The sequence below is a fragment of the Engraulis encrasicolus genome, chromosome 23, assembly GCF_034702125.1.
Source record: "Engraulis encrasicolus isolate BLACKSEA-1 chromosome 23, IST_EnEncr_1.0, whole genome shotgun sequence".
Lineage (NCBI taxonomy): Eukaryota > Metazoa > Chordata > Actinopteri > Clupeiformes > Engraulidae > Engraulis > Engraulis encrasicolus.
Window position 1 is genome coordinate 3,003,767 of NC_085879.1, and position 26,322 is coordinate 3,030,088.

Here is a 26,322-nt window from a genome sequence, read left to right on the forward strand (position 1 = left end):
AGAGAGAGAGAGACAGAGAGAGAGAGAGAGAGAGAGAGAGAGAGAGAGAGAGAGAGAGATTATGTAACATCAGAGGAATATTGGGTTGAGAGGAGATGAGGCAGCAGGGAGGGCTGGGGCTGGCCACAGGGCGAGGAGTTAACAGCAGCACACCCACCGGCTGACAGCTGTCAAGGAAAAAATGAAAACAAGCCGACCGACCACGCTCAGATCTCAGAGCTTAGATCTCACTCTGAAGGGGCAGCGAGCAGAGTTGGTCATCAGCCCAGTTAGTTCCAACACGCGAAATGAGGTTTTCTTTTTTTTTTGTCTCTGTTGCTTTTAGTCTATTGATATTTTCCTAAACATCTCATGTCATTTCTTTCTTTCTCTCTCTCTTTCTTTCCTTCTTTCTTTCTTTCTTTCTTTCTTTCTTTCTTTCTTTCCTTCGAACCATAAACAGGACCTAATGTGTCCATGCGACCATGTGCAATGTCACTAAAAGTCTAAACACTGAATTTATCTATCATCTCGGTGTTGGATAGTGAGGTTGGGTTAGTCTGTTTACTTGTATAGGTAGCAGGTGGTGTCATTTCACATTAGCTTCACATTATATCACACAGGCAGCCATGTCCCTTTGTAATGCTGCACATGCTCTTTCCTTTTCAAGAACACTTCCTCTTCCTACAACAACACATGTATAACGACAAAAGAATGCTCGAATATGTGAAGTCCCGTTTGTGTGTGTGTGTGTGTGTGTGTGTGTGTGTGTGTGTGTGTGTGTGTGTGTGTGTGTGTGTGTGTGTGTGTGTGTGTGTGTGTGTGTGTGTGTGTGTGTGTGTGTGTGTGTGTGTATACCCAGAGGGGGATGTCCGTGGTTCTCACAGCCCAGCTGCCCAGCGCTGTGCAGGTGTTTTCTCACCCCTCCCCCCGCCATGACATCATCACAATACTCAAACAGGAAATGTGAAAGGGCTACAGTGGCGGCCACAGCAGCTGAGGGGTGATGATGTAGGCTCCGACGTTAATCGCCGACATTACTGAGAAAGAGGAAGACCTGCCATTCTCTTTCCCTTTGTCCCGGTATTATATAAGCATAGGGGTCTTTCAGCAACTCTCAAAACCAAAGTTGCTTACTACATTAGCTACTTTGTTGTTTTCAATGCATTTTCCCATTGGTAACTACCGAAGTTGCTAACAGGCTAACAACTTCTCTTTTGAGAAACTCACCCCTGGTCTCACAGGGCAATCCCCCTGCATCTGTTGCAAATGTGGGCACGCTCAAATTTGTAAAAGTTGGAAGCGCTGTCTTTTGGCACATTTCAAATGTAGGTTAAAAAGTCAGTTAAAAAAAGTGAATTTTTATGTTATTCTCTGCTAAAACAATCATGTCCCAAATAAACACGTTCTCAGCCATCCTCGCTGTGTCCATTTTAGCAGAATAAGCTAGACTACAGAATGCATTTTTTCTGTGCTTTCTGACAACCCCTGCACCTGACACAGTGCAACATGGGCCTCTGGGGGATATTTCCTCAGTCTCACCCATTTTCAGAGTGCCAAGACTCACCCTGAACAATCGTACATCGCAGTTCCTGTGAATGTTTCAGAAACCATTTCTGACACAGGGAGCATAATGCTTACAGGGCACCAAACTCATTTTGACATGAAAGATCAAACTCAGCAAAAAAAGAGCAAAAAACGTAGAGTGTAGAACAAAAAGCTAGGTAGCAAATACACCCTCTCCCCAAGACATACACACACGCCCACACGCACACACACACGCACACACACACACACACACACACACACACACACACACACACACACACACACACACACACGCACACACGCACACACGCACACACTTTTCTGTGATTCCACATGCCTAAAGGAAACAGCACACCCGTCTCTCTGATTTACTGTTAACCAGCTCACTCCCTACTGATGTTCAGACTCATGTAACAGTAAAAACATAGAAAAAGCTTTGATGTGGTTAACACTCTAGTGGGATTAATGAAGAAGCAACATTACTCCTTCCACCCCCTCTCAGGTTGGATGCTCCAATTACAATCACCGCTGGTTTTGTCTCTGGTGATTCCTACATCATGTTTGCATCAAAGTGAACTTGTGTGTGTTTGTGTTTGTAAGAGGAAGACAGTGTGTGTAGGAGTGTGTGAGAAAGACAGACAGACAGACAGAGAGAGAGAGACAGAGAATGAAAGAAAGAGAGAGAGAGAGAGAGAGAGAGAGAGAGAGAGAGAGAGAGAGAGGGAGAGGGAGAGGGAGAGGGAGAGGGAGAGGGAGAGAGAGAGAGAGAGAGAGAGAGAGAGAGAGAGAGAGAATGACAGAAAGATAGACTCTGCACAAATGTTTGTGTGACGCTAATATGTGTAGGTTATGTGCATGTATTGGTTTTCTTATGTTGTCTTGCTTTTGAGTGTGTGTGTGTGTGTGTGTGTGTGTGTGTGTGTGTGTGTGTGTGTGTGTGTGTGTGTGTGTGTGTGTGTGTGTGTGTGTGTGTGTGTGTGTGTGTGTGTGTGATGTGTGTCCACGTCCTGCACATCTTGGTTATGTAGGCCTACCCATCTCAGTAGAATGATCATATCTGTAATTGAGTCCTAACAGTCAGAGGCCAAGCTGCCCAGGCACAGAGCCCACATGCTGCTCTCCTCTTGCATCATCACTCCTAGCTGGCTGGGTAGCTGGCTGGCTGGCGGTTGACTTTCATGAATAAGTGATGGATATTGACCCGTAAACATGGAGAGGTGGGCAGGGGGCAAGCCATCTTTGAACAAATCCTCTGATCAGTATATGTGTTGGAGCATGGACTCGTGTTGGAGCATGGACTTGGTGTGCTTTGTCAATAATTAACTCACCACTTAGAGGTCATGTTTTTTTTACATTTTGTTTTTTCATCTGTACTTGTCAAACAACTTTTTTTTTAAAGTTTCACCTCTATGTCATATCTTCCAGTAATTGTACTAAGCTATCCTAATAATGGCAAGGTACAGTCCCAAGAAAAAGTTTGTACACCCTTTGAAATTTCTTACATTTCTGTCAAAATTTATCATAAAACATGGTCTGATCTTCCCGGAAATCTCAAGAAGGAACAATCAGAGTCTGCTTTAACTAATTCCACACAAACATTTACATGTTATCATATTTTTATTGGCCATAAGGCTATAACATTCACAGGACAGCAAGGCATAAGTAAGTACACCCTTGCATTAAAAAGGTTGTAACCCTCAGTTAGTTGCAATATCCTCAACCAGACTTGTCCTGTAATTGCAGATCAGATTAACAAAAATATCTGGATGTATCTTGTCTCCCTCTTCTTTAGAGAACTGCCTCTCGTCAGCAAGGTTTCTGGGATGTCTGGAGTGCATAGCTTTATTGACTTCATGCCATATAATCTCAATTATTTTTAGTCAGGGCTTTGACTGGACTATTCCAGAATGTGTATTTCATTGTTATGAAGGCATTCTAATTTAGATTTGCTTCTAAAGTATGGGTTGTTGTCACATTTCAGCACCTATCCTCTTATGTGCTTCAACTGTGTGACAGACTTCCTCACGTTTTTTCTGTAAAATATCACAATAAACTTGAGTTCATTGCTCCACTGATAATAGCAAACTTTCAAAGGCCTGAGGCAGCAAGGTAGCCGCATATAATGATGCTCCCGCCACCATACTCAGAAGTGGAGATGTAACCAAGAATAACTAAAAATGGGGTTCATTCTGCCAATCTAAAATTAATGGGGTTTCTGTCCAAAAAAATATTGCTGCACCTTTGAGGTTTGCGAAAAAGCATTTATATGCTTCATAAAATTACTGCAAAATATTCTGTAGACCAACGTTGAAACCAAAGTTGAATTTTTCAGGGGAACACATAGTATCATGTTTGGAGGAGAACTGGAGAACCACACCTTCACCAAAACATCATCTCCACCTTTGAGTATGGTGGCGGGAGAATCATTATATGCGGCTACCTTGGTGCCTCAGGCCCTTGTCAGTTTGCTATTATTAGTGGAACAATGAACTCAGAAGTTCATTGAGATATTTTACAGAAAAAATGTGAGGTAGTCTGTCACACAGTTGAGGCACACAAGAGGATGGGTGCTGAAATGGGACAACAACCCATATTTTAGAGGCAATTGACTTTTGAATTGCTTCATAACAATGAAATACACATTCTGGAATAGCCCAGTCAAAGCTCTGACAAAAAAACATTTGAGATGATATGGCATGAAGTCAAGAAAGCTATTCACTCCAGATATCCCAGAAACCTTGCTGCAGAAGGGCAGTTTTCTAAAGAAGAGGGAGTCAAGATACATCCAGATTGTTTTGTTAATCTGATCTGCAACTACAGGAAACATCTGGTTGAGGTTATTGCGACAAACTTAGGGTTAAAACCTATTGAATGCAAGGGTGTACTTACTTATGCCTTTCTGTCCTGTGAATGTTTACATCTTATGGCCAATGAAAATAAGTAAACTTGTAAATGCTTGGGTTGAATTAGTTAAAGCAGACTCTGGTTGTTCCTTCTTGTGATTTCCGGGAAGATCAGATCATGCTTTATGACCAATTTTGACAGAAATGTAAGAAATTTCAAAGGGTGTACAAACTTTTTCTTGGGACTGTAAGTACATGAACATGCTGAGAAGGAAATTATTTGCACAATAATGGAAATACTGCAAATATGTGAAAATTGAAAAAGGGGAGGCTGTTCCTATTATAATATTTCTAATCACATACACCATCTTTGTTTTTGGCACGGTTGCTAACAGGCAGTCTTCATTTTGCTCTAAGGTTTATTTTTAGTCACGGAAAGTTTTGAACAGTTACAGTTACAGAATTTGGATCAAGCCTTTCTCCACAGTGACATACAGCATTATGTATAGATAAAAATACCAGTCCCTCTCCATCATTATCATCAGCTTTCACAGTGCCACTAATTAATGATATCTACTCACTCAAAGCTGCCAGCAAACGGGCAGTATGACAAATAACACTGGGAGGTACAGAAAGCAACCGTGCAAAATCTCAGAGGGAAGAAAAGCAATACTTGGAGTGTTTAAAAAGAAGTTGAGCAAACGAGTGTGAACAGGCTGCTGTGGAGATGTTTGCGATTGCCCACATAAGGTTGAAATCGTGACGAGATTAACCTAAGAATAAATGCCTCTCCCACGGTCTCTGAAAACATAAAACGCCTCTCCCGGCAACAAGTAGTTGAACGGCTGTTGTCAGGGTGATTAAATGAACTGATCAAACTTGCTTTAAGCTTGTGATAATATGGGAGCAATCAAGTTCACTCACTGGATGATGAACCTAGTTTGACACCCCTCAACACCGAGTGAGAGATAGCGTTGAGTGTGTGTGCGCAAATATGGTATATAGGCTAATGTGTGTGTGTGTGTGTGTGTGTGTGTGTGTGTGTGTGTGTGTGTGTGTGTGTGTGTGTGTGTGTGTGTGTGTGTGTGTGTGTGTGTGTGTGTGTGTGTGTGTGCATACAGTACGTGTGTATGGTATATGTGCACACACCTGTGTACAGTATGCATGTGTGTGCCTCAGTGAGTATGGCTATATGTATGTACACGTGTGTATGTATACAGTATGTGTACATCAATAGGGCCATGCATGCATGCACACATTCCTGAGCATGAGAGTGTGTGGGTTTTCATATGCGTTCAAGGGGAAAAAGGCAAGAGGAGCAAAAGTTAAACCACCCTCCCAGGGGTCTGTTAGAGCACGTGCCAGATTGTGTACAGTGTGCATTCACGTCTCGCTGTGTGTGTGTGGTGTGTGTGTGTGTGTGTGTGTGTGTGTGTGTGTGTGTGTGTGTGTGTGTGCGTGCGTGTGCGTGTGTGTGTGTGTGTGTGTGTGTGTGTGTGTGTGTGTGTGTGTGTGTGTGTGTGTGTGTGTGTGTGTGTGTGTGTGTGTGTGTGTGTGTGTGTGAACTAACTAAGGAGAGTAGAAGAAAGATAGAATAAAACACATGGGTATTTCTATACATGCATTAACATTTCATGTTTTTGGGTCCTTGGGTCCTGGAATAGACAGTTATAGAAAGTAATAATATATTATAACTCTCTGTAGTCCTCAAGCACTGAATTTTCCAAATGGTCACTAAACATTGTGTGCAGAGGTAAAATCTAGATTTTTGTTTTGTTTATAAATGACATGTTTGCAAGCAATACAGTAGTGAATGATGTGAATGGTGAATGATTTCATACTCTGCACTCCAATTGCTTTGATGGAATGAAGAATCTAAACATGTTTTTAGAAATATCCACATCAATGAGGTTGGCACCCTAGAGAACTGTACAGGAGACAGATGGAGAGACAGAAGTGAAGTGAAGTGAAGGGGGTGGGGTGGTGTATCAGATGATACACTATAGGACACAGAGGGGGGAAACAAAAAAGAGTGATAAAGACAGATGGACAAAAAGAGAACAGGATGGAGAGACATGAAGAGAGACCGGCGGAGAGGAAGAGAGACTAGTAGAGATATGGTCGTTGAAGCCTTCTGGACTCTGTGTGTGTGTGTGTGTGTGTGTGTGTGTGTGTGTGTGTGTGTGTGTGTGTGTGTGTGTGTGTTTGTGTGTGCCTCTGTGCGTGCGTGCGTGCATGCGTGCATGCGTGCATGCGTGCATGCGTCCGTGTGTGCGTGTGTGTGTGTGTGTGTGTGTGTGTGTGTGTGTGTGTACGCACAGGCACATATGTGTATGTGTTTGTGTTTGCGCATGTCTTTGTATGCATAAACACGTAGTAACACATGTGTATGTCTGTCTGCTGTCTGTCTGTCTGGATGGCGGTAGAGGTGGCTGTGTTGTTTCTAGGCACTCCATCTCTGCTGTCTCTCTTGGCTGGAGGCTTTAGCGGTGTTCAAGCCTGAGTGCTGCTGAGCTATGTGTGAGCAGACTCGTAAAGCCAAAACACTGCAGCAGCCAGCCAGCCTCTGCTATACCAGCCAGCGCAAGGCTTTTTTTTCTTCTTCAATGCCACAACCCCAACACATCACATTAATTTATGCTACCACCAAAAACAAAAGAAGTGGATGGATTGGACGCTTTGGACAGACAGACGATATGATGGCCGGAGATGCTGTCAGGTATGAAGGGATGGGGAATACGAACAAAAAATGAGAAGAGAAAAAACTCCAGGCATGTCCCTTGTGGGGAAGAGCAGAAAAAAAAGAGTGAGGAAGAGAGAGAGAGACCCAGAGGAAGACAGAGAGGTGGGGCAAAATGGGGAGAGAGAGAGAGAGAGAGAGAGAGAGAGAGAGATAGAGAGAGAGCGAGAGAGAGCGAGAGAGAGAGAGAAAGCTTCAGGGCCAGTTCAACAGTCTTTCAAAGAATAGATTCCTCGCCTCACTGCATACTTTTAATAGGGATTTTTCCCCACTGACATTTCCATAAAAAACCCTCTCAATACAACAAAGGACTCTGAGCGGTTATGAACTACACTAGACCAGGAGAGAAATTTAGAGGAACCCTTTTTACCTCATAGCTCCCACTTCTGATGTTCAGACCAAAGTCTGACCAAATCGAAAAAGTCACTGAGGTGACTGATGGAATCTGAAGTATGACTTAGCTTATCACAGAGTGGTTCTGCCTAAAGGCCAGTTCACACCAAAGATTCGCGACGAGACGAGCTGCAACGTTCTAAAAACCAGCAACTGTCTGCAACATGCTGTTCAACTCCAGGCGTTCAGACCACTGCAACTGCAGCTGCAACTGCGACTACGTTCCTATAACAACGGTAGCCGGTCAATGGTAGTATTATGGGATGGTCAGGACCAGGCTACGTGCGCGCACCCATCTGAGTTGTTTTACAAAAGCAAATAGATGCGCTGTTGCGATCAAATTAAATAAACTATTGTAGGTAGACCTACATTTAGCCTACATTATGCCTACATAGCCGTGCATTTTGCGCAAAAAATGTATGGAGCCCATTGAACGTGGGTTTTACTTGGCATACTTTAGTGAGAAAATGCAAAGATTCAGTTTCTCTGATATATTTCTGAAAGCACCGTGGACGACTACCTACCCTCCTGCTTGCTTTCTGTGATAACACGACGAGAAGTTGCGGACAACTTAATGGGTTACATTTTAAGTTCCTTTGTGCGGTGTAGCTCTAGCAAATGTGCACATTTCCACGGAAAGGTGACTAACCTCTTGGATAGGGAATGCCAATAGGCCTATAACAAGTAGGCATAGCCTAGGCCTAATAGAAGTCCTTTGACCAGTCGAATTTGTCAGCTTCGTATTACGAGTGTGCTTTTTTACGGCATCTGAGCTCGTCCATGAGATAACTTTACGCATGCAAGAAGCATCATGAAAGATCATTTGAGTGACGTGCTTTTTTACTTTTTTTAAAGAATGAAGACAGCAGATGAATAGCCTAGGGTTAATTAAGAGATGCGCTGTCTGATGAAGGTTGGCCATTTATTATTTTCTGAATGTAGGCCTAGGCCTAGATTAGTTTGCACCAGGCTATATAAGGGGTGCGTACAAAAAGCCATAGATGCACTGCGATCAAAATAAATAAACTACAGTATGCCTGCTAGGCCTATACACGCTGTGTATTTTGGGCAAAAAATAAAGGCTACGAAGATCATTGGAAGTGGGTTAGCCTATTTGGCTACTTATTTTCTCGAGAAAGTGCAATCCTCAGAAATATTTCTGAAAGCACCGTTACCGGCTGTCTCCAGTTTGCATTCTGTGATAACACGACGAGAAGTCGGCAAAATAAAGTTTTAAATTCCTTTATGCAGTGAGTAGCAAATGTGGAAAGGTGATGTTGTCCTCTTGGAAATCATTTGAAAATTATAGAAGAAGCGCAACACTGCTACAATTACGGTCAAGTTTCTGTCTGTCAGACGGACCGTCATCAAAACCTTGAATTAACTGTAGGCAGTGTTGCGCTTCTTCTATAGGCCTACATTTCAAGTGATTTCCATTGCCATAGGCCTAGCTGCACCTGCAAACAAAGATTCAAGGTGTGCAGGTCACCTCCTCCGTCCTGTTGGAAATTGTCAAAAGGGATCGATATTAACAATGTCATAGCCTGTAAGACCAGGCAAAATGAAGCAGCCTCACGCTATGCGAGTGTGCTGCTTTTTGACGGCAGCTGATCTCGTCCGTGATAGGCTACCTTTGTGCAGGCAGATGAACAATAAGCTCATTGAGTGGCTTGATTTGTTACCAAAACGTAAAGAGATGAAGGCATGGCCAGATCTTATTTTTGGAAGGTGGCTGTTTGCTCCATAAAGGGAGCGCGTAAAATGACAAACCGCTGGCGCTGGTGGTCATGGCACCAGGGGATGCAGGTAGTCTGACATTCCACCTGTTTGTTAGCAGATGCAAACGAAAATAGCCAGCTCAACATCTAAATAGGTTATCTTCATTGGCCTTCTCTGATAGCCTACAATGTTCAGTTTTTGGGAATGTAATTGCCACAAATTCCATGAAATGAAATGAATGACAGGTTCACTATTTGCGCACGACACAATCTCATGCAATATAGGCCGACACATGTGTTTCTAACCCCATCCCGCATTGGTTTACACCAACGCTAATGTTTAGACGGCCAATGTTCAGATTTAAAAAATATATATATTATTATTTTTATTTCTGTCTTCAATTAGTCCTAGCCTCGTCTTGACCTTGCAAATGTCCAGTGGGCAAACCGGCTGTTTAGATCGACCCATGAGTTCCGACTTCTCAGCTGTTACGTTGATTGACAGCAAATGTCTTACGCTAGGTCCTATTAAAATAACCTGAATGGAGGCAATCACCAGGGCCGCGTTAACCCTCGCCGAGGCCCGGTGCAGACGCAATCCGGGGCCCCTACACCACATTATAATGAGCCATATTCAAAACGCATGAAACGCAGGCTACAACGGTTTTACTCCAACACAAAAAAGGGTGCGCTGAACCCCCTGCTGAGTTCACTAGTCACAACGCAGGAAGCATAGCCAGCTGACAGGGAGGAGATTCTGTGCACTGCCGTTTGTAGGCTCAGCTAGAACTTCCAAACAGAAGCACAACCAAAAAGTCTCTTATTTTTGCTACGTTGCTGCCGACCAATTTGTCGAATCGAAACCGTCGTGGTAAACACGTGTTAAATAATTTAACCTCCAATGGCCTTGGAAAGACTGACTGACTGTCAAAGGGAAGTAGCCTAGCCTACTCAGCTGTGTCGCTTGTCGCAAGGAGGGAATCCCAGCGAACCACTGCAAACCGAAGCTGTCACGAAATCCCCTCAAAATGTAGTCTACCATATACCAATTAAGAAGTCAGCGGTTTTCATCTAGATGGTACACTGCATGCAATCATTACAGTAGACTACGGTGCAAATTCGTAATGTTTAGATGTGGATATATCACACACGTTTTTTTTTTCATCCAGATAAGAGCCTCTTGCTAACTGAACAATCTGCGAGTGGTACCTAGGCATGTTTTAACTGAACACAAACCCGAACGCAACTATATAGGCTATAGAGCATCGACATTATTACAGTGCTTTAGAGAAATGGCCATAACAGTGCTTTTGGAAAATGCGACTATATCATTTTAGTGTTTGCTAAATCCTTGGCTTGCCCTGTTGTTGTCAGACTGTCAGAACTTTGAGTGCTGGTTGGTGCACTTTACGCAGCATTATTGTGAACACTTTTTTAATAACACCTCAGAAGTGATCCTCGCCGCGCCATGCAAGACTTTTGTTTCGCGAACGCAGTTGGGTGCGTGATTTATTTCCCCATGTTTTGACTATAGAATAAGATAAAGTTAGGTTGGTGTGCTGTGCTCTTGTTTGCTTAGCTTACATGATTGCACAAGTCCATGATCGCTATGCAACCATTACAAAAAGCGATTATAACACTGACCTTACAAAAATGACTAACGTTGCCAACCTTCTCTTCAATGCGGTAATCCATGCCGGGCTGAAGTTTATCCGTACAATCTGAAGCAAGTGCTGACGCCGAGTTTCTCACATCTTTTTTAGACAGTATCCCATCATCAAACTCAAAAAATATTGACCACCGTTTTCACTGGTGGCAACCAGAAGCATCTGACTGAAATGATTATTCCGAAGACCTCCGATTCCTGCGTGCATGCAGAGGCGATTCTAGGCTCAGTAGGGGGGCCACGTGAAAATTAAAAAGAAAGAACACTTGTAACAAATCGCCACTTCTGTTCCCCAGCTACAGTCTTGGGGGGCCCACGCTGCCTGTCTAGCCTGGTGACAAGATATGCATGTGCCTCTGCTTGCCTACGGATGGCGAAATGCATCAAAAATACAATTGATTGTCTCAAAATATCGTTTCATATTTTCCATTCTCACGACGTCCGGGGCCCCCTCTAGTGGCGGGGCCCGGTGCTGCTGCACCGGTTGCACCATAGGATAACGCGGCCCTGGTAATCACTAAGAAAATAAAATGAAAAGTAGGACATGCTAAACTGCCAGAAGACGTGTCATTTAGGCAGGTGACGGGACGTCACAGTGGCTTGTGTTCTAAAACCTTGCGACTGCGATTTGACATGATTAATCTTTTGAAACTGCTTGCAACAGCTCGCAACTCCGTGCGACGATTGATTCACACCACTGCAACTCGTCGCTGCAACTCTCTGCAACCGTCCCGTCTCGTCGCGAATCTTTGGTGTGAACTGGCCTTATCAACATTGCCATTTTCACTGCACCACATCATAGCTCATTACCATAACTGAATTTGAACTTCTCTTTTTTTCCGCTCTGGTCACCCCATTCGGTTCGCTTCCTGCCAATTTTCTCTGGTTGTCTATTTCACCATATACAGGCCTACATGGAGATAATAACTTGTGTCTCTGAATGCTTTGGTCGCTTTTTGTCTGAATAGCCTTTGAGTCTGAGCAAAGATTCTCTATAAACCGTCTCTGGTCAGCTTGGCCTGGAGTTTTAGGCAGAGCCTCTGTTATAACCTTATTGTCACCAAACTGTCACTTAAGACTCTCTATAATGTCATAGCTTTGTTGTTATGATGTACGGTATTTAAGCTTTTTCAGAAAATAGTGAATGTGGAGTAATACTGTGTTTTTTCACTCTCAGTCACAAGGAATTGAAAGACAGAGTGACGCTAAGGGATATCGAGCCCATTTTATAATTCAGTATGAACACACACAGACATGCACTGTGTGTACACACACACATGCACAGCCTACACACAGCAAGACACATTCACACGCAGCACAAAAATCCACAAACCCATATGGATCCATAACATTAGCATCATTCTCCGACTCTCCATCTCTCCTTTGTTCTCTTTCAATTTCACCCACTCGTTTTTTTTTCCCTCTTCTTCCCAGCCCCTTCCAAGACGCACACAAAGGAGCCGTTCCAAAGATAGAACGCGACTAGAAAGCAAGCGTGCCAGTGAAGCATGGTAACCATGGCTCCCTGACGATGCCGAGATGGCCTGATTTAGGCTCCGAGAATCCCCCTCCTCAGTACCTCACGCTAGTCTGGTGAAGAGCCAGATGACAGTATTGGATTCACCTTACAAGGAGCAGAGCCAGTGATTCGGACTCATTGTACTTCAAGTGCACTTATGCAGATGACGTGCAGAACTACAGTATGTTACTGTGCATGTGCAATTGTGTGTGTGTGTGTGTGTGTGTGTGTGTGTGTGTGTGTGTGTGTGTGTGTGTGTGTGTGTGTGTGTGTGTGTGTGTGTGTGTGTGTGTGTGTGTGTGTGTGTGTGTGTGTGTGTGTGTGTCCTCCGTGCTTTCAAGGAGGAACAGAGTGTCCACCATCGCCAAAGAGAATTAGTCACCCTCTTTCTTTTCATACAGCGGCACAATGAGAGGATGACGCGATGCTATTGTCAGCCAGACCACCATCTTCTCATGGCGAATACACAGGAGACTGGCTATTAATATGACACCACGTCAGCCTTCAAAACATACTGTGACTGACTGATCGCCCTGTGACAACAACAACTAATACTACACATGAACAAAAGGAAAACAGATGGAAACAAGTGTGATGCAGCCCCTAACCATATTTTTCTTCCAATGTAAGGGTTAATAAGACATAATATGTACTGTATATGAGTGCTTTTATGTACAATATGTACGCAGGCAAGTATGAATGCATGCATGAATGTAAGGTATCGTTGCAAAATGGTATCCATTTTGTAGAATGTTGGAAAACTGTCATTTTTGCATTGGACATCCCATTGCTTTGCATTGCAAACTGCATTTTATATAGGTTTAAAAAGTATGTTCCCAAATTTTTTAAATGGCCAAAATTCACACATGGGTGATAGGACTCAAACAGTAATTTCCAATAATAAGATGGTCAAAACTGGTGGATACGCCGTTTTGCAAAAAAAAACCAACCTTCGTATGTTTGCACTGTATGTATGAATGAATGCATGCTTGCATGTGTGTATGTATGTGTGCATGTATTGTACAGTGTAGTATGTATACATAAGCAGTATGCAAAGTAGTTCCCACTCACGCTGTCCACCTGCAGGGGTTCTGATCCGGGCCTCAGGGCCTTCCTGTGCATCAGGCCGCCTCCTCCACTCTTCCCATTGCGCAGCCGAACAGAACCGGACTGATCAGATGGTTCACCTGCATGTTCAGAAACATTAATTAGGCATCCTGATACCAGAGTCATAAACAGTACTCCACATCCATTGGCCATGATCAACTCCTCTTTCAGCTTTATCCTTTGTTTGTTTGTTTGTTTATTGGTGAACGTTATTTTAACAGCATTTTCTAAATACCTCTTAGAATAGTGTTTCTCAACGGGGGGCGGTGCAGCCCCCCAGGGGGCGTTGGGGAGCTCTACAGGGGCATTGAGAAGGATGCTGCTGAGAGGGGGTAGTGCTTAGTTTCCAGTTGCCATTGGGGGAGCATTAGTCCATTTAATATTTTAATACTAAGGGGGTGTTGTCAGACTTGTGATGGGGCCAAGGGGGCGTTTGTTCAAAAGGGGTTGAGAACCACTGTCTTAGAACATGGTAACAAGTGTTGCCAGATCTGACCATTTCCAGCCCAAACAGCCCCATATATGCCTGGAGACACTAAATTCCACCCAATTTCAACACATTGTATTGATGTCTATGTCCATAAAACTGCAGTGGCCCAATGGCCGTTTTTTGACATTTTTTTCCCGCAGACGGCCATTCCAAGCAGCCCAATTGGGCGGGTAATCGGGCAACACTGCATGGTAACATAAAGGGGCGGAGCCATGTTGGTGGTGGGGGCCCTATCCTGACCTTGGCAGGTCGCATGGGGGGCCGTATCAGTGATGTGCCCTGGGGAACGGTGTGCAATTGTTCTTCCACTGCTAACAAACGGACAATGACACTAACCCTTCCCCTTCCCTTGCACTCCCGGTTGGAATACTGGATGGCAAATCGTTCGCATTTTACAAAGTCAGTGTGGCAACGCATCACAACAACCAGGAGAATCCAAGGAGACCTATTGTTTGCACTAAAATGTTGTGCGTCTGGTATGCGGCACCATCTCAGAGGCATGTAACATGCTGCAATGCTGCGCACAACCACCAGCTTGTCATTTGATAACACTGCTGCTATGTTTACAGCTCACTCACTTGCTGCACTGATACAGACGCATACAAACAGAAAACCAGAAATGCACTCAGAGAGTGCAGACCTCCACCAAGGAAGCTGTTTGATAGAACATTTGACTATGTAACAACCTTATTTTTTTCCAAGTCTTTCGGCCTTGTTTTTGTGGAGTCAGAAAAGGTAGAATCAAAATTCGCCCTATCCTGCAACGGTGAAGAATCTTTTTTTTTAAATCCTGTCTCCGGATCGTGATCTGAATCACCACCAAAATGTAATCACTGCTGCTTCCTTTTGTCATTTCCAACTCTGCAAGAGTCAAAATCCGTTCATTACTTTTTGAGTTATTCTGCTGACAGACAGACAAACAAACAGACAAACCAATGTGACTGAAAACATAACCTCCTTGGAGGAGGAATATATCATTGCATACCTAGAATTACCATTCTTTAGAATTCATCATAACAGGAAATAGAAGCAGGCTGTGGCATAAATGCATAATATTAAATATGCGTATATATTTTGTTATAAACTCCTTCTTAAGACAGATACACTGGGCTGAAAGAAAGCAAACTTTCCCCCAAAAATCTGGCATCTGTACTATTGCTGCTCATCCGTGCACTGCAAAACCATTGTCTGTGCTGCTAAGCACAACTGGCAGACTGAAGTCAGGAAATATGACAGTAATTACTACCACTAAGGAGATTAAATGAAGTGTATTTGTTTGTCTGTCTGCCTGCCTGTCTGTCTCTTCCCGAAAGCAACATTTAGAGCTGGCTATGGAGCCCCATGGAGCCTGTTTAAATTCTGGATCCATACATTTCACGTCCACTTCCAGTGACAATGTCAACAAGGCAAGGCAAGGCAAGGCAAGTTTATTTATATAGCGCATTTCATACACAGGTGCAACTCAATGTGCTTCACAAAGTTAACAAATGTAAATGAAAGGAAACAGGGAAGAAAGAAGGAAATGAATTAGAGTCAAAAAGCATTTAAAAACATTAAGATAAAACATAAGGTAAAAATAATAATAAAATAAAATAAAATGAAACAAATTAAATAAAAAATAAAAATAATAAGAATAAGTAATTTAAGCTAGGGGAAAGCATCTGAGAACAGCTTTGTCTTGAGTCTAGATTTAAAGCTATCAATAGTGGGTGCATTTTTTATGTCATCTGGAAGCTGGTTCCAAAGCTTTGAAGCATAGAAGCTAAAGGCTGCCTCTCCACACTTTGTTTTGACTTTTGGAATCACCAGCAAATTCTTCTCCGTTGACCTTAGTGACCTAGTTGGTGCATACAGCTGAAACATATCCAGTAGATATGTGGGTCCCATTCCATTTAGTGATTTAAACACAAGTAGCATAGCCTTAAAATCAATTCTGTAGCTTACTGGGAGCCAATGCAGCGATCTTAAAATTGGAGTAATGTGGTCGAACTTCCTTGTCTTTGTAAGAACCCTTGCAGCTGCGTTTTGTACAAGTTGAAGCTGTTTAATGGTTTTATTGGGGAGGCCAGTAAAAAGACTGTTACAGTAATCAACTTTACTAGAAATAAAGGCATGTATTAGCTTCTCCAGATCATGTTTAGACATCAGGCCCCTAAATTTAGAGACGTTTTTTATGTGATAAAATGCAGACTTAGTAATAGCTTTCATGTGACTGTTGAAGTTTAGGTCACTGTCAATGAGGACCCCAAGATTTTTAACTGTTTCCCTTGCTTTCAGTCCCTTCGTTTCAAGGATAGTAGCAATCTTTTGTCTCTCCTCTCTTTTCCCAAATATAATTACTTCAGTTTTATCTGTGTTCAGCTGGAGGAAATTGTGAGACATCCATTTGTTAATTTGGTCCATGCAATGATAGAGTGATTCAAGGGGGGTATAGTCATTTGGGGACATAGATAAGTAGAGCTGGGTATCATCCGCATAGCTATGGTAATTTATGGAGTTATTCTCGATAATGTGTCCCAGTGGCAACATATACAGATTGAACAGTAGTGGTCCCAGAATGGAGCCCTGGGGGACCCCACAATCCAGAGACATTGGTGATGAAGTATGTCTTCCAATGGCGACAAAAAAACTTCTTTGTTGTAAGTACGATTTTAACCAGTCGATCACTATGCCCGTAAAGCCAACCCAGTGTGTTCCAGTCTATGTAGTAGTATAGAATGATTAACTGTATCGAAAGCAGCACTCAAATCAAGAAGTACCAAGACGGATGATTTGCCAGCATCAGAATTCAATCTTATGTCATTCATAACTTTAATAAGAGCTGTTTCAGTGCTGTGGTTGGCACGGAAACCTGATTGAAACTTATCAAAATAGCTATTAGAGATTAGAAAAGCAGTTAATTGGTTAAAAACAATTTTCTCTATTATTTTACCCATGAATGGTAGATTGGATATGGGCCTATAGTTGTTTAGTACCAGTGCATCCAGGTTGTTCTTTTTCAGTAAGGGTTTCACAACTGCTTCTTTCAGACAGCCTGGGAATATGCCTGTTTGTAGTGAGGTGTTGATGATCTGAAGTACATCTGATGATATTAGATTTAAGATGGATTTGAAGAAGGCTGTTGGTAAAATATCTAAGTCAGATCAGAAGTCAAGACACACATCAACACACAGCGGTCTATAAACTGTTCCAGTTGACAAATCATGAAATACTGATTGATGACAACACAAAAACTGCCCCACTCTTTCAGTAATACCAATTCAATTAAAGGGATACACTTCAGTTCATATGAAAGACAGCTATTAGGTCCTCTATCTGTTTTCATTGTGCATGAACACAACTGCGGGGTTGGGTTCTTTGATACAGAGGATGAAAAGAAAAGGAGAGCATTCATTATGTTGTCAAGTGTTTGTATACGAGAATACGAAACAAACGATCCTTTCAATTGTGGCATTGTGAATATTAAATGACCCATAATTTCTCATCTACACGTTTCATGTAACAGTTTCTTTAATTAGCATGTATGTGTGTGTGAGAGGAGGAGAGAGAGATAGAGAGGGAGAGGGAGAGAGAGAGAGAGAGAGAGAGAGAGAGAGAGAGAGAGAGAGAGAGAGAGAGAGAGAGAGAGAGAGAGAGTGTGAATCAATGACAAGACAGCCGTCAGTGTTGTTTTTACCTGTTTGTGGCAGTGTGTGCTCCTGTCTCGCTGCTAAAGCCGCATTGGGTGCGTTCTGGGGCAGGGGCAAGGAGCGGCAGCGCTGCAGGATGACCCTAAAGGGGGGGTCACGCGGGGACACCCCAGGGGGACGAGACAGGGTCTAGGAAACCACTCCACAAAGTTAGAGAGAGGTCACAGGCACAGACAGCAGGCACAGAGGTATAACAACTCCACCCACCCTTAACAACTCCCTTGGGGGTTTATGTTGTTGTGTGAGTGTATAGCTAGATGCTAAGGTTTCATGCAGGTGAACTCAACTCCCACGCTGGATGACTGAATGGGGTGCATGCATGGATGTGAATGACTCAATGGCTGCTGAGACAGAGCAGAGTAGAACAGAACAGACCAGAGAGAGAGCGCGAGAGAGAGAGAGAGAGAGAGAGAGAGAGAGAGAGAGAGAGAGAGAGAGAGATTACCACAGAGCCCCAGAAAATGATGGAAGCAAGAATGGAAAGCTGTGGTGGGGAAGAAAGCCGTTGCTATAAATATCACCTGCCGCTTGAAACAGGGCCATGCGTAGTAGGCTACAGTACATTGTTTTGGAGTATAAATGCTAGCTTGTGTTAGCCTCACCATCAGCTCAGAGCATGTGGTGAATGCATTAAGGAACAAGAGCCGGCAAATCTATATTTACAACACGAGTGGGAGGAGGTGGGAGGTTACTGAGAGTCTGATATTCTTTTTCTTTTCTTTTCTTTTTTCTTTTCTTTTCTTTTCTTTTCTTTCCTTCTATTGCTACGGCATCTCTCATTTCATACATTATGAACAAATGTGTCGATACAAATGTCTGCACCATTCACCAGATAAGAAAAGTACAGAAACCAGAAATAGAAAATATTGAGCAATTACAGCCCCCTCCCAGCTGTTATCCAGTTCACACATCAGCACGTTTTTATTCAAAAAGTAGACCAACAATACGATGGTGTCATAGATCGTAAATCTTCATAACAATGGGCAGATGGGGGGTTGAAGACTATTTAAAACATCCAGCCATTAAAAACACATTGGTTAATGAAGTCGTCTCTCGTCTCATCTCCCGTCATTGATTGCACTGGAGATGGGTATTAAAATGAGACTTCAGATCTCATTATGAGGAGAAAAGATTACCACGGGAATTTTTAGAATCCCTCTTCCTCAGCGCATTATCTCCACCACTGACATAATTCATGACATTTGTTTGGATTAGCAATACTATTTAGGCATGTTTTAGGCATTTAGGCAAATGTTGACAACCCACCACCCATCCCCATCCTGGAAGAACTTCCTCCAGGATCTGCACTCTCATCCTACGGTAATTAGCCACTATTGACAGCAGAGCAGCTGTTTTTTCCCCCCACTGATGTCACATACGGAGACCTGGGTCAGTTGTAGGTGAAAGGAGCAAGCGAGGCAGGGGCCAGACAGGAAAGGCCATCCACCAGGCTACGCCAGGACAGCACAGCACAGCACAGCACAAGGCTCCAGGAACAGAGAGTAGGCAAGGTCAGCAGGGTGTGGTGGTTGGGAGGGGGGATGTAGGAGGGTTGTGGGGGTGGGCTGGACATGTGTGTTGTTGTTGTGCTTTGTGTTGGGTGTGTGCGCCTGGGTGTGTGTGTGTGTGTGTGTGGATGTGCGTGTAGGGTCAGGGGAGGAGAGTAGGTTATCGTGACGCTTACTCGGTGTGGCTGCATGGCGTTGGGCCCGGCAGGCCCGCTTCCTTCTATGACCGAGTGCGGCCTCCTGTGTTGGGGGCGGTGGTGAGCTCCGGCACGACCTCCAGCTCGCCGCAGCCTGACGCCGCCGCTCGTCAGCCCGCCTCCGCCTCCATCTCCACCGCCGCCGCCGCCCTCCCCTGGCAGCCACGGCCGGGGAGAGCAGCAGCCGTCCCCCGGCCCCTCGGCCAGCGACCCCTCCTCCAGGATGGGGTCAGGCACGCTCAGCGGGGTCACGCACATGGAGGCGGGCCGAGGACGCCGCGAGCGCAGCGAGGAGGAAGGGAGCTGCTGCTGCTGGTGGAGTACGAGGGGCCTCCGGGCGCCAGGATGAGCCTCGGAGGCTGCTGCGGACGCCGGCACACGCCTCGCGCCTGTCCTGCAGACACCTGGCGGGGGCTATTTTTGGCCACATGATTTAAGAAGGAGGAGAGGAATTTCAATGACCTGAATATCTCTACTCTACAAAATATGTGCGTGTGTCTCGGTTTGGAAGAGAGGGCGAAAGAAAGAAAGAAAGAAAGAAAGAAAGAGAGAGGAGACAGAGGGAGGAGGGGGGGACTGACCTTCCTAGGTTGTGTGTGTGTGTGTGTGTGTGTGTGTGTGTGTGTGTGTGTGTGTGTGTGTGTGTGAGAGAGAGAGAGAGAGAGAGAGAGAGAGAGAGAGAGAGAGAGAGAGAGAGAGAGAGAGAGAGAGAGAGAGAGAGAGAAAGAGAGAGAGAGAGAGAGAGAGAGAGAGAGAGATACGTATGTATGTGTGAATGTGTGTGTGCTTGCTTCATCTAGACTCACTGCATTCTCCCTGGTCCAATCCCATGTGAGCAAAACTGTGAAGAATGCACTGGATAGTGCCGAGTGTGAAGTCAAGTGCAGGGAAAGTGTCCTGAAGTCAAGTGCAGGGAAACTTTCACTTACTATGCAAACCATGTTAGCACCTCAGGGGGAGCTAGGGCCCTGTTCTGCCAAAGCAGGAGCACTATGAAGGAACCATATACTATTTTAGCTGTTCATGTCACTTACGAATACTATGGCACATCCCTTTACATGTACCACACATTTAGATAAAGAAAGAACATGTGAGCAAAAGGTCTGTGCCATAACTATGTGCCGAGTCGACTGTGCTACTTCCTTTTCACCACAGGGCTGAGTGGGACCAAGGGATATGGAGATGACGAGGGGAGAGATAAATTAAGTCTGGTAGCTGTCAGTCAGCCATGCCCAGTCAGAGTGAGCTAAATCTGACCTGACTCCTATTCTTGCTCAGTTCTGTAATTGAACGCTGCTCCCTATTTTGACAGAGGACAAGCTCCACACTTGGGGTGTACTGTAGAGTGAGTGGGGTTCTGTCCAAAGGTAGCTATTACCCAGACACCGGCAAACACTGCAGCAATCTTCTTCCCAATTGCCTTTCTCCAGCTGCCCAACCAATAGCGCGCTTTGAGAAATCCCCAGAATGCTGCTGTGATTAAATTTGAGAGGGAAAAGTCCCAGTTTGATGGTGCTGTGTGGCTGCTGCTATGTTACATGAGGCGAATGAGGGCAGTGTGTATTGGTGAGACTGAAGGTTAAAAATGACAGTGAGCACTGATGAGGGATGAGGGATGAGGAATGGGTCTGGATTAATTAAAATGTACATTAATGACATCATTAAATAATGGAGAGTTATGAATGCACATGAAATATGTAGAGGTGAATAGGCCTACATAAAATGACATCATAAGACAATTTGTTGTTAGAACTCAACATTAAAAAAACACAAATTTCTGAACAAAATACAGCACTACTTACCATAAACACTTCATCAGAGTTACCCAGTGAGGTTGTCCTGTTGTTAGGACAACTGTCACTCCGTGCACCTGATTGGTCATCTGCAAGCTCATTTTGCTCCATGGCAACCGCTACTTCCATAGAATCCAGTTCATGGCCTGCAAGGCCCGACTCCTCAGGGGAGATGCAATCTGACTGGCCCTCCGCCTCAGAGAGCGAGCCCCTCTCTGTGACATCACCCCTCGGTTGGTTCTCTATGGTTGCCAGGGAGGTGCGTGCAGAGTTCATGGGTGTCAGGGTAGACTCTGATCCGTCAGAGGTGTTTGAGGGGCGACTGTGTGACCCTGGCGAGTCTGGGTAGACCTTCCATGACTTGAGGATGACCTGTGGCGACCTGCCCACCGTCGGTTTGGCAGCCGAGGAGGCCTCGCACAGGTTTCCATCTGCTGTCAGAGTGTTAGAGCCAGATGAGACACATTCGAGTTTCTCCTCACTGCTCAAGGTGAGCGACGTGGCGTGGCCGAAGTCCCGCATCCTCTGCGATCTCGGGGAGCCGACAGGCGAGCGCTCCTCATCGGGTGGCGAGAAAGACCTCGAAGAGTTCTTCCATTTGCGCGCCGTCTCAGCCATGCTGTTGAAAAAGCGAAACAGCCCTCCAAAATGGCTGCTCTTGCCATCAGCACCTGTGGGCCTCGAGGCCGGTTGAAAGTCTTTGATACATTCAAAGTCGACAGAGCCATAATCTGAGTCTATGGTTTTGTCCAGTGTGTGCATGGAATCAAAACTCTTCTCAGACAACGAAGAACCTCCTTTAACAAAGGAGATTCGTTTAAGGTAGCTCAATACGTCAGATCCCTTCGACCTTCTGGATCCTGCAGATACCTTGGGACTCTCCCTTACCGACCTCTCTTCATGGATGGTCAGTGTGGAATTATTGCAGTTTGATATGTTTGGGTGGGCCCTCTTTGTGTACACTACCCTCTCCAGTGTTTTGCAGCCATTGTGATTGTTGGTTGTGTGTTTGACAGGTGACGGTGCGTCATTCTCAGGGGTAGGTGTCAGATCCATGTCCTCGAAGGAGACATCGAAGTCAGCTGTGTGGCCTGCGTAGGAGTGTCGTTTTCCACGGTTCCTGAGCGTGTTCCTATGCGCGTACAATGGCGAGGGGAAGTCCCGGCAGACGTTTCCGTCCTCCTCTGGCTCATCCCTGAGTGAGCTGTTGAGCTTGGAGCTCGACGCCTTCCCTGCTTTTCCCTTGAACACTGACGATGGTGTCTTAAGCTTCTTGAATGATCTCACCTTGTCCATGAAAGACAGTTTTGGAATGGATGCCTCGCCGGGGAGAATCATGGAGTGCGGACGACGTTCCAGGTCCGACCCAATCCTACGCCGGTTCAGAATCTTCCAGATTCCGGTAGACCTGGGCCGGCGGATAGCCTCGGGGTGCTGCTGCTCCCTGGCTGGTGTCTGTGGACAGGAGGCATCAGGCTCGACCCCGGCCACAGCTTCCTGAATCCTCATGATGCCTGTTTCCTTCTCAACATCCAGCGAGACGTTGAAGACACGGTTCACAAAGCCATTGGGGTCACTGCTGCTGGCCTCGCATACAGTGGTGCTGCTGCTGCTTGCAGGGTCCATCCTCTCACATGGCACAAGTAGTATCAGCTAACGACTGGGTGGGCCATCACGGCTGCCAATCACATGCAGACAAACCTGTGAATTAAATACAACACTATATTGAAATTCCACACGTAGTGCTTATAGATTGAAGAATAGGCAATGGCATGAAAACTACATGTTCATTCTGTTACATCTAGTGTATTTCTGTTTCTAAAACACTCTTCATATTGTCTTGTTTCTTTTCTCCTCATGGCATAGCCACCCTGTTTCTAAACCATCATCTCTCTCTTTCAACAACATAGAAATACTTGACAGCCTCACATAAAAGCACTGTCAAGCGAGACCTGTAGGCCACACAAAGCCCATGTTTGCCAAATAACCATTTGCAAACTCTTGTGGAGTGTTGAGATTCGACAAGTTCAGTGGAACTCTCTTTGTGCAGTAAGTAATTTATATTCACCCTACTCCTGAGCACATTAGCTGGCCAGTAGCTAATTATCCCAATACAACATAACATATTTGCATTGTGTAGAGATGTGGCGTTACCATGGATACTTGATTTTAACCGGGAATATCAGATATTTGGACCGAGTTGTAGGCTATGACGTTGAGGTGTGCAGCCAAGTGGAAGTGAGTGTACGAGCTGAGGGTAAGAATTTCAGGCGTGATTTTTGTTTATCATTATTAGCCTGAATGACTTGTGTGGTATCAAAATCACTGGGATATGGCAGAAACTGAAGACAACTGCTCAGACTGCACACCCATGAATTGTAAAGGCTAGCCTACGCGTAACAAAGTTCTGGTGCAAAGTGCCTTAGCCGCATTTGCGAGTGTCCACTTTTGGATAACTTGCTTCACTCATAGATGTTCTTAGGTCAATAGAAAGTTGACATGGAACACCTATAATCAAATTCTAATTTTGTTGTTAAGCTACCCACTCAGTTTATCAAAAATTAGTTGAAATTGAAATAGATACCAATCGACTTGAAGTTGAATAGTCTACATATCGACCTATCGATAGTCGTCTCTCGCGTGTGTAGAATGAGGCATATTCAAAAAATGTTGACCTTTCGATATATTAGCATTAGGCTACGGCAGTCCACTTTCCATAAACACACGCATGTTGAGAAAGTTGACATAGTCTACTTACACTCGGTCGTTTCTTGAGCGCAGTCCCTCGTTCGTCCGCTTAACACACACATTGCGCATCTTTATTGAAATGGTAAGGTTATTCTTAAAAAGCAACAAGTTCATGAGATCAGTAGCCTAAATGTTTAAAACCACCATCAACAACAATCACAAACCAAGATGGGCTACTTTGTCATTCCGTAGACTGTATGCTCCAAAAGTACTCCTGTTTGACAGAATTATGCTTAGAGCGTGCGTAAAAAAACGTTTGTAGTCCAATAAAAAACAATGTCAGACATTCCGCGGTGAATCCTTAGACCTGGTCAAAGTTTTTACATTCCTCCGAACTTCGTCTCTCTTCAAAGGACCCAAATATTTCAAAACCTCCTCTGTGTAAGTCCAAAGAGGTAACTCCGTGCGGGGTGATTGTTGAACTCTTGCCCTAAAACCCCGAACAAACGCCGACAACTAGATAATGTGCGAGACGCACGCACGCAGGCAAAGTGCGGCACTCACACCCACTGACACTCACACACATACACATACCCATACACACACACATAGGCACACGCAGCTGCTTCAACTTCGTACAACGCCCTAGTCCTCCCAACATTACACTTTTTTTTTTTTTTACTCATTCAGCTACTGTTTTTTTATGTCCAAAGATCCTATCTGTCTATAATGGTCTGTTTATAAAAATACTTTGCCCATCATTCTTCAGTGAGTTTTCAGCTGTGTGAATTATACAGTATAAATGCACTGTAACCATGTAACTTCATATAAACATAGGCCTACAATTTAAAAACTCCTTTGTTTTATTGTTTTGATTCATCCAGGGACGTTGTTTTTTCACCATGATAAGCTTTCATGAGTCAAATTTGGAATGTGCCCAGGAAATGCACACAATTTAGAGAGCCCGAACAGACTTTTTCAACCTCTCTTCTCAGAAAAGGCGTGATGTGAGAGAGCCTAAATTTAAACATTTGCTCTCTGTCCTGTTTTTGTCTCTATTGTAATCATATGGCATTTCTTGTCTACCACTCAACCCCCCCGGTCACAGTGCTCTCTCCCCTCTCTCCGCACAGGAAAGAGTAGATCTTACATCAATAGGTCACGAGAGAAAAAATGCTCCCTGCCTTGACAAAGACAGGAAGCCTGGCTGACTGTATGTAAATATCTCCCCAGTATACATGCTTTCCCCCCATCGCCTCGCCACGGTCACCAAGGCAATTGTGTTCAGTCTCTCCCACCCCCCCAAGTGTGAGTCACCCTGAGACACACAGTGCCCACTCCAGGGTGGCAGGACCAGGCCATGGCAGAACCAAACCCACCCATACGCACTCACTGCACACTTCCAAGCGTAACAGAGCTCTGATCAGTGACAAACTAAGTGGCTGACAAGACCACTAAACTACTGCCCTGCGAAAAGAGTTCTTTATCACTCCATATGCTTCTTACTGTGGAGAGTTCCTTTGCTAATCTGCTTTCGATTTGTCTTCTTTCTTTCTTTCTTTCTTTCTTTCTTTCTTTCTTTCTTTCTTTCTTTCTTTCTTTCTTTCTTTCTTTCTTTCTTTCTTTCTTTCTAAGTTTTGATCAGGACTAACTGAGATTCGTGCCTGGCCTGCCCATTGCCCAGTGCTGGGATGCCTGATATATTTATGGACGGTGGTGAGCAGGAGACGGTGGATTCCCGCTGAGCTCTCATCTTGACAATGGGAGCTGGAGAGTGGAGAGTGACAGGCGGCCGGGGAAGAGAGAGAGAGAGAGAGAGAGAGAGAGAGAGATGGAGGGAGACAGAGAGAGAAAGCCCCCCCTCAGCCCCACTTCCCTGAGCGCCTTCGCATTCTTCACGCTTCCTGTGAATGACCAGCAGCTTTTCCTGCTGTCCGTTCCTGTCGCGCTGCACATCCTGTGCAACCACCGCCAAGACCCCCTCAGGACTCACTCTGCACGAGCTGGCCCAGTGCATATCAGTCAGCTAATAAGTCATAAACCATAGGAGACCTTGCTCTAGTCCATACTATACATGTTTACAATACACACAATAGGGTAGAAAGAAAGAAAGAAAGAAAGAAAGAAAGAAAGAAAGAAAGAAAGAAAGAAAGAAAAATATAGCAAAGTCAACTATTTTGTAGACTGCGACTGAATAACACACAAAGATAGAAAACAAGTAAAGAAAGAGAGAAGAGACAGAGATAGAGGAAGGCTGTGAGAGGAGAGCAGAAAAGCATACACAGTCATTTAGTAGAAATGCAGATTCCACTAAATCACCACTCCTGCCGAGTGTGTTTTAATGACTGAACACTGACCTAATGAGGAAAACAAAATGGGTCGAAGCACACAGACATGGACTGCTGGGCTATCCTTCTCTACGCGTGTTTATTGTGCTGCTATTA

At 44.5% G+C, this 26,322-nt stretch overlaps 1 protein-coding gene across 5 annotated transcripts in view; it reads right to left on the bottom strand.

Moving 5' to 3' along the window:
* Positions 1–25,007, bottom strand: part of LOC134440194 (uncharacterized) — a 67,639-nt gene extending 42,632 nt beyond the window's left edge. For 2 of the 5 annotated variants that reach the window (XM_063190162.1, XM_063190165.1), the window contains exons 1-5: positions 23,949–25,005; positions 21,200–22,891; positions 19,377–19,811; positions 17,680–17,821; positions 13,478–13,593 (exon numbers count right to left, since the gene is read on the bottom strand). In XM_063190162.1, coding sequence (XP_063046232.1) covers positions 13,478–13,593; positions 17,680–17,821; positions 19,377–19,811; positions 21,200–22,816 — 2,310 coding nt within the window. In that variant the 5' untranslated portion in view covers positions 22,817–22,891; positions 23,949–25,005. Of the gene's footprint in view, positions 1–13,477; positions 13,594–17,679; positions 17,822–19,376; positions 19,812–21,199; positions 22,892–23,948 lie in introns of all 5 variants that reach the window. The other 3 variants (XM_063190164.1, XM_063190163.1, XM_063190167.1) reach the window with 3 other exon arrangements.
* Positions 25,008–26,322: the final 1,315 nt, after the last annotated feature.